The sequence below is a fragment of the Micromys minutus genome (genome assembly GCF_963924665.1).
Source record: "Micromys minutus genome assembly, chromosome: 10".
In the NCBI taxonomy this organism is placed as follows: domain Eukaryota; kingdom Metazoa; phylum Chordata; class Mammalia; order Rodentia; family Muridae; genus Micromys; species Micromys minutus.
The window spans coordinates 21996075-22004413 of record NC_137979.1 but is presented as its reverse complement, the minus strand read 5'-3'; the positions used below and the strand labels follow the sequence as shown (position 1 = coordinate 22004413).

Here is an 8339-nt window from a genome sequence, read left to right as displayed (position 1 = left end):
ACCAGATGTTGATTCTTTCTTGCATGTTTTCTTTTCAAATCCCCATCTACTTCTCCCTTCTAACCAAGATGACTTTTGGGAGCTCTGCTTTGCCCAGGGCCCCGCCTTTTTTGGGCTGGAACTAGGCCCCCAGCAGGTGGTGAGGGCCCCTGTTAGTGGCAAAGGCGGGGTTGATTGGCCGGGTTGATTGCCACCTACTGCCCAACCCCAAACTAGACTTCTGAAGGGGCGGGGCCTCAGCTTTCTTATTTAGCGCATCTTCCCCTCCTGATTCTCAGAAGGGAGAAAACCATCTGCACGATGGGTGTCTACCGCATCCGCGTCTCCACCGGGGAATCCCTGTACGCCGGCTCCAACAACGAGGTCTACCTGTGGTTGGTCGGACAGCATGGGGAGGCATCTCTCGGGAAGCTGCTACGACCCTGTCGGAACTCGGTGAGCTGCACGAGTGGGGGGCATTTGGTGGGGGAGGAGGCAAAGTCAGAGAAATCCCTAGGAGCCCTGATGCGGGGCCCCTTAAATCTGAGGAAGGCGCTCACAGCCTTGGAAAGCGGAAAGGGTGCACAGAGGCTTCGGTGAGCTCAGTCGTAGCAGTTGCTGCATCCTGGCCTCATTGAATGGGATATTCCTGCGCCCCTCACGTCACAGAACTCAGCTGCACAGTAGTGCCAGGAGCCCGGATGTCTCTACTTTTTAAAAGTTAGGATTTCCCATCTCTGCAGATCCTGGATCTCTGATCTTAGGACTGAGTGGGTGGTGATATGAGAAGGTCTCCTCTCCTCTCCTCTCCTCTCCTCTCCTCTCCTCTCCTCTCCTCTCCTCTCCTCTCCTCTCCTCTCCTCTCCTCTCCTCTCCTCTCCTCTCCTCTCCTCTCCTCTCCTCTCTCTTCCCTTTTCTTTTTTCCTTCCTGACTCTCAAATTTTTTCAGGTCTCCAGATCTGCATTTTGTCTTGTGGTCACTTCAAAGGAAGATGCAGACATGAGGTTCTCACTGGCTGCCCCCACCACTATCTTGGTCTTCATCTGTCCAAGCATGGAGCAAGCTTAGTCAGCTCCACTTCCTGAATGTCTTACCTTGATGCCTGCCCAGTCCTTGACCAATGTCTACTAGATGCCCACACTCTGAGTCACCTTGAGCTGTCCTCAGCTCATTGCCACTGTTAAAGCCTTCCAGCATCTCTAGGTGCTTCTCTACTAACTGCAAAACCTCTGGCTTACTCTATGTCCCTCAGGATATAGTCCTGTTTGGCTCCCCAGCCCCCATGGCTCTCTGCCCTAGCTTCATGAAGGCGCTGGTCCTTGTGGCCTCTGTGCTCTCTGTGGACTCTGTCCCATGACTCCCCCTGATTTTCTCTCACTCCCCCCTCGCAAACCCAGGTTTCTCCTTAAAGAGCATCCTCTGGAAATCCTGGCTCAGGCCAAATGGAATCCCCATGAATCCTCTGCCTCGGTGGGGTGTTCCGTCTCACCTGTGTCCTCGCTGGGCTTCAGGCAGGGTTTCCAGTTTCCCCCCCTCCTTGAGCCTCCCCCAGGGAGGACAAAGGGAAGGAAGAAGTGTACCTTGCCATCTTCTATTCCTGACCCTCTTGGTTGAGGTGACAACGCTGACTGGTGTCACGGAGCCCCCTTTCATCACTTTCCCTGTGGCCCAGCCTGAGCGCCTCATTCTGTGTCCCTGTGTTTATCTGCAGGAGGCAGAATTCAAGGTGGAGGTGTCAGAATACCTTGGGCCACTGCTGTTTGTGAAAGTGCAGAAGTGGCATTATCTCACGGATGACTCTTGGTTCTGCAACTGGATTTCTGTGAAGGGTCCCGGAGACCAGGGATCAGAGTACACATTCCCCTGTTACCGATGGGTTCAGGGCACCAGCATCCTGAGCCTCCCTGAGGGCACTGGTGAGCAGAGGGGTGGGGGTGGGATGTGAAGAAGCATAGGGGAAACCGAGCCTCAGTTGTGTGAGGAAGAGGAGGCAGCTGGAGCCTGGAGGCTGGGCTGTTTGTTTTGTTTGTTTTAAATGAGTTGTCAAAGAAGAGACTTGCTGAAGCTGACCCAGGTGTCATGGAGGCTTCAGGAGGGATATAAAGATGCATGCACAGGGGACAGCCAAGGCTGCCTGAAGAGGCAGGGGCCGGAGAAGCTCTCAGTAGACATCCAGAGTACCTCCCTCCTCCTTCTAGGCTGCACCGTGGTTGAAGATTCTCAAGGACTATTCAGGAAACACAGGGAAGAGGAGCTTGAAGAGAGGAGGAGGCTGTACAGGTGAGGTCAACCCAGGTGACCCACGGGGAGCCCACACTGCACTGCCAGTGCCTGATGTCCCTTCTGCCCTCAGGTGGGGCAACTGGAAAAATGGCTCAATCCTGAATGTGGCAGCGACCAGTATATCAGAACTCCCTGTAGACCAGCGATTCCGAGAGGACAAAAGAGTTGAATTTGAAGCCTCACAGGTTCTGGGGTAAGGGCAAGGTACCCGGTTTGAAGGGCGGGGTGTGTGCTGGTCTAGTCTAAGGTGCCTTTGGCTGTAATGTTTGGTTCTGACTGTCAGACTCTTCACCTCATTCTTCTCTGAAGGAAAATGGACGCTGTCATCAACTTTCCTATAAATACTGTGACCTGCTGGAAAAGCCTAGATGATTTCAACCATGTTTTCAAAAGTGGACACACTAAGATGGCTGGTTAGTTCACGTACCCCCAAAGTACTCTTACACCAAAAACCCTTCCCAGTGCAAGGAGATTGAGAAAGCCAGGTCGGGAGTAGTCAGAGGCTTTTGTCTGACATCTCTGGGAGTCTGGGTCAAATAGGGATGGTTTGGTGGGTGTTGGAAGGACCAGGAAGTTGGATCTTAGACACGTTCACCTCCCATCCCTAGATCGGGTTCGAAACTCCTGGAAGGAGGATGCTTTCTTTGGGTACCAGTTTCTCAATGGTGCTAACCCCATGGTGCTGAAGCGGTCTACTTCTCTTCCTTCCCGCCTGGTATTCCCTCCAGGGATGGAGGAGTTACAGGCTCAGCTGAACGGGGAGCTCAAGGTATGGACATGGAAGGTTCAGGAAGGTCAAGCAGGGGAGTGGAGGCGGTGTTGGCGTTGGGTGTACTGTGCTCAGATTTACTGTGTATTAGATTTCCTGTTGGCTGTCAAGAGAGGCTCCTGCAGGACAAATCCTAAACTACATTTGTGAGAAAATGTAGTACCGCGGTTTTCCCACCACAGGAGAAGAGTGTATGGTCTTAGTGGGGTGGCCAGTAGAGATGTGATGTCATCTTGGAGGCAATGGGTCCAGAGAGGTTCAGGGTGAGAAGGCAGGGCTGGGGTTAATCAGGAACCAATGTGGGATAATGACAATTGTCATGGGGCCAGCTAGACTTGCATCTGAATCCTGGTTTTGCCATGTGATTTTAAGCACTCTATCCCATTTCTCTGATCTGTTTCTTTAGGGTAATAGACCAATCAAAAATCACCCTGCCCCTGGTCTGTCCCTGAACCTGGGACTTAGTGACCCCTACCCCAGTCCTTCAAGGTCCACAGTCAAGCAATACTTCTGGTCTCAGTGTACTTTCTCGCTGGCTCACCGCACATGTTCCAAAGACCCTGTAAAAGCCCGCCCCTCCACTCAGCCCTGCTCCTGTCTCTTCCTGTTCAGAGGCAGCCATTTTCTGTGTCTCTCCCCAATAAATCTCATGTGTGAGGTTTGTTGCATGGTGTGACTTTGTGGTATTCCTTGACCCCTAATTGCCAAGATACCCTTATGCTGGAAAACCCTTTCACTTTCCTCCCCTGTAATCAGGAGTAATTTAAACGGAGCATAAAAGAATTGCACATGATGAGGCCAAGTGTAACAACCTTAGTAGATCCCTGGGATCTATGTGGTAAAAGGAGAGACCTACTTTCCATAAGTTGGCTTCTGGTCATCACACAATGCCATGGCAAACATATGTCCACATACCTGCACAACCCCCCCCCCCCAGCAAACAAATATAATAAAATGTAAAAGAAAAGAAGGAAGAAGAACGAGAAGACAGAAGCCCCTGGTTTCTCTCCCTCTGCAGAAAGGCACTCTGTTTGAAGCGGATTTCTTCCTTCTGGATGGAATCAAGGCCAATGTCATCCTTTGCAGCCAGCAGTACCTGGCTGCCCCTCTCGTCATGCTGAAGCTGCGGCCCGATGGGCAACTCTTGCCCATAGCCATCCAGGTGAGAGACCAGGGCTTGTACCCCACAGTGGCCTCCTCAGCTAAACCTATGGCTCAAGTTCACTGCCATTTCTCTGCAGTGGCATTGTAGGAGAACATGGGCAGGCTTTGACTCTAAGGGCTTGTGGCTTTGCTGGAGAGACAGACTAATCATCACATGTAAGCTCCAATGCCAAGCACAGAGCCAGTTAGGAGGGATCCTGGGAGGAGTGTCAGAGGAGGGTGGGTGGATGGGTGCAATGGTTTGGTGAAGAGGCTGAAGTGGAGAGCAGAGAGGTTTCTGTGGCTTGCACTGAGGTGGGGAGGGTTACCCAAGCGGAGCTCGAGAGGAGCAGCGTGGACAGCTCCTGTCCATACTCAGAATGGATAGAAAGGGATTGCTAATGCTGGCATCGGGGCTCTCAGTGAATAGTAGCCACAGGGCTGGAGAGGACCTGGAGTTCAGACAGGAAAAGTGGGAGCCAGGCAGCTTTCTTCAGAAACAGGACAAGCAGAGAGAAGTAGGCTCCCAGGTAGGCTTTGGTAACGAGGACACATACAAATCCTCTAACTAGTAGCTTAAACCCAGAGACTCAGGCCTTTGTGGAGAGGTGGTGTTGAAAGATAGGGGAGAGCCCAAGATGTCTGCACACCTGTGGGATGGAGGAAACAGGGCTCGCTGAGATGCTGACAGGTAGAGATCCTCATCCACCCCTTTCTTCACACTCTTGTTCTGTTCCAGCTTGAACTGCCCAAAATTGGGTCTACTCCACCTCCAATTTTCACGCCTTCGGATCCCCCCGTGGACTGGCTCCTAGCCAAATGCTGGGTCCGCAGCTCTGACTTGCAGCTTCATGAGCTGCAGGCTCATCTTCTGAGGGGACACTTGATGGCTGAGGTCTTTGCTGTGGCTACCATGAGGTGCCTGCCTTCCGTGCACCCTGTTTTTAAGGTAACAGCTTGTTCGTTTTTGTTCTGTCTTCATCTCTTGGCTGACCATACATTCTTGCAGCTGAGAAGGTCTCTCAGTGGCATCTCAGGAGACGAGAGAAGACGAGGGATGAGTTGGTGTCCTCTACATTTTTCAACGATACTAATTCCCAAGGGGCTGTAGACAGGTGATCCCCCAGAAAAGGGTGTAAAGATCCTATTATTCTTATGTACGAAACATAGATATACATTTAGTAGGTTCGAATGACTTAAAGATTCCATCTAATCAGAGGGCACCATGCACATAACACAACAGGGCTCCTTACAGCAGTCTTTGAGGAGTTCTGAAATCATAGCCTAGAGCAACAAGAGTAGCCTGCGTTACTATAGCCAATCCGATCAAAGAGTTCACCATTTAAATTGCTGTTGGATATCTCTACATAGGTAGCATAGATGTTTGTGGTAACATCTGGTCTTTTGGGGATTTTTATTTCCGGCAAGAGGGGAAAAAAAAACCCAAAAGTGATTATATTCAATGTTCTGGCCGTGATGAGGCCGCAGAGAGTCAGAACAGCACGGTGTGAGGATTGTTTCTTTTGGGTAATCAAGAAAGACAGTTGAAAAGACAACACAGAGAATGGAAGAGATTGTCAGGAAGCACTAATCCGACACTTGTGCCAGCAAAGCATCACATTACCAGCACTGAGGGCCACACACCTCACGGCCACGCCTTCCCCCAGAGCTGCTCTTTTGTCTAGCCGGTTTGCTGCAGGGACCTGTCACAGCTTCCTTCTGACTTACCCATCCCCTTTCTTCTCCTTCTAGATTCTAGTTCCTCACCTGCTCTACACCATGGAAATTAATGTCCGGGCCAGGAGTGATCTGATCTCAGAGAGAGGCTTTTTTGACAAGGTATGAGGACAGAAGTGGGTTCTAGGTTCACTTTGTCCTCTGGATCCAGGGCAGCCTGATTAGACTGGAACTGCCTGTCCTTGGTCCTTTAGGCGATGAGCACAGGTGGAGGAGGCCACCTAGATCTTCTCAAGCAAGCTGGAGCCTTTCTGACCTATAGCTCCTTGTGTCCCCCCGACGACTTGGCTGAGCGAGGGCTCCTGGAGATTGAGACTTGCTTCTATGCTAAAGATGCCCTGAGACTCTGGCAAATCACAAATCGGTGAGGTCAACAGGGTTTGTGTGCTGGTGTGGGTGGAGAAGACCAGAAGAATAATAAGAGGTCTGTGTCTTGGCTTGGTTGGGTGTGGACACTCTGATCAGGGAACTCAAGAGGGCTTGAGCTTGACCTTTGATGGCAGGTACGTGGTGGGATTGTTTGATCTCCACTACAAGACCGACAAAGCTGTGCAAGACGACTCCGAATTGCAGAACTGGTGTCGAGAGATCACTGAAATTGGGCTTCAAGGTGCCCAGGACAGAGGTAAGAGGAAGCCCTGGCCTGAGAGTTAAGTTCTCAGACTTCTCCCAGACCCCCACTGCTTCAATGGAATCTTCCGGAAGCATTTCGATCTTTATGAAAACTCTCAGTTTTTTCTTTTCTAGCTATAGTAAGAGCAATGTTTATAAAAGTTCAACCGTAACCTCACCCTCAGTTCCATAATGGTCACTGACTTCTCTTGCGCTGGCAGCCATGGTCACTGTCAGTTCATAAATACATAAGTCCTCAGTTACCCTGGCTCTTACAGTCTATCTTTGACAATGACCCCTGAGCCTCTGGGGGGGTATGACATAGGTACCAGGGCTTCTTTCTTTCCCCACCACCCCCACTCTCACGCCAGCTTGCACAAGGTCCTGAGAGTTCCTGGCATCCCTTCCCACTCCCCCTTCTCTCCAGGCCTCACTCCCAGTGCTTCTGGTGACATCTCACGTTCACACCTCTTGTAGGCTTCCCCACCTCTCTTCAGTCTCGGGCTCAGGCTTGCCACTTCATCACCATGTGTATCTTCACATGCACCGCACAGCACTCTTCCATCCATCTTGGCCAGGTACTTCCCAGAGGGAGGCGGCTGGGAATGTGGGGAGTGCGGTGGGGGAAGAGAATGTGTGTATGAGGGCCAAGGGCCTTCGTGTTTAGCCAACCTTGACCCTAGATCACTGTCTCTCCAGCTGGATTGGTTCTACTGGGTTCCTAATGCACCCTGCACCATGCGGCTGCCACCACCCACCACCAAGGACGCAACGATGGAGAAGCTGATGGCTACACTGCCCAACCCTAATCAGTCTACTCTCCAGATAAATGTTGTTTGGCTCCTAGGCAGACGCCAGACTGTTATGGTAAGAGTCAGTCATTCAGGGTCCAGAGGAAACCCTGCACCCCAAAACTGGTTGAGGTCACAGTCTTAAGTTGTGTTCCCTCCTGCATTCCAGGTGCCCCTGGGTCAGCATTCAGAGGAACATTTTCCAAACCCTGAGGCCAAAGCTGTGCTGAAGAAGTTCAGAGAGGAGCTGGCTGCCATGGATAAGGAAATTGAGATTCGAAATAAGAGTTTGGACATACCTTATGAGTACCTGCGGCCCAGCATGGTGGAAAACAGCGTGGCCATATGAGCACCTGCTCCCGCTCCTGCTTTGTTGTTTAGGCAAGAATAACCAAGTACATCCCTGTGCTTGAGTGGCAGTCCTGCCCTCCCAAGCCCCGCCCTCTGCCCCTCCAAGCCCCGCCCTCTGCCCCCTCCAAGCCCTGCTCTCTGCCCATGTGGCTCCGTTGCCTGCTGCAGTGAACACGTTTTGCTTTGGATGCAATGCCCTGAGTGCCACTTTTTGTTCATCTTTCTGCTTTTCCTTCCTCATAAGGTAAATAACAACCATCCCCGGGAACACAAAAGGATGATAATATATATTGTTGCACACTGCTTATGAACCAAATAGATTTCAAATCTTAATAGAGTCTAATAACAATAAAAGATGTCTTGGGCTAGTGATAGAAAAGAACACAGACCTAATTATTTTAAATAAAATGTTGCAAAAAAAAGTGTAACAATAGCAATTGTCAAGTTTTTTTTTTTTTTTTTTTTTTAATTCTCAAGATTTTCATCTCACAAATCACTTAGGAAACGTAAATGAAAAAAAAACTGGTCAAACTTTAAAAAATTGTTTCTGGCTGGAGATATTTGGTCTCAAGGATTAAGAGACATATTTATAAACTATCTTTCGTTTGCCAGGTGGGAAGCTCCAAATTTATATAACAAGTCTGGAAAACCTCATGATTCGTTTAATATGCAC

General features: G+C 50.4%; 1 protein-coding gene across 1 annotated transcript; it reads left to right on the top strand.

The window, feature by feature from the left end:
* Positions 1–300: 300 nt before the first annotated feature.
* On the top strand, positions 301–7664 carry LOC308426432 (polyunsaturated fatty acid lipoxygenase ALOX15; the record flags this gene model as incomplete). Its single annotated transcript, XM_080924177.1, has 14 exons — positions 301–435; positions 1692–1896; positions 2179–2260; positions 2334–2456; positions 2573–2676; positions 2872–3032; positions 4051–4194; positions 4915–5124; positions 5928–6014; positions 6107–6276; positions 6416–6537; positions 7002–7102; positions 7224–7391; positions 7485–7664. The coding sequence occupies 14 exons, from the start codon at positions 301–303 to the stop codon at positions 7662–7664; spliced, it is 1992 nt and encodes a 663-aa protein (XP_080780303.1).
* Positions 7665–8339: the final 675 nt, after the last annotated feature.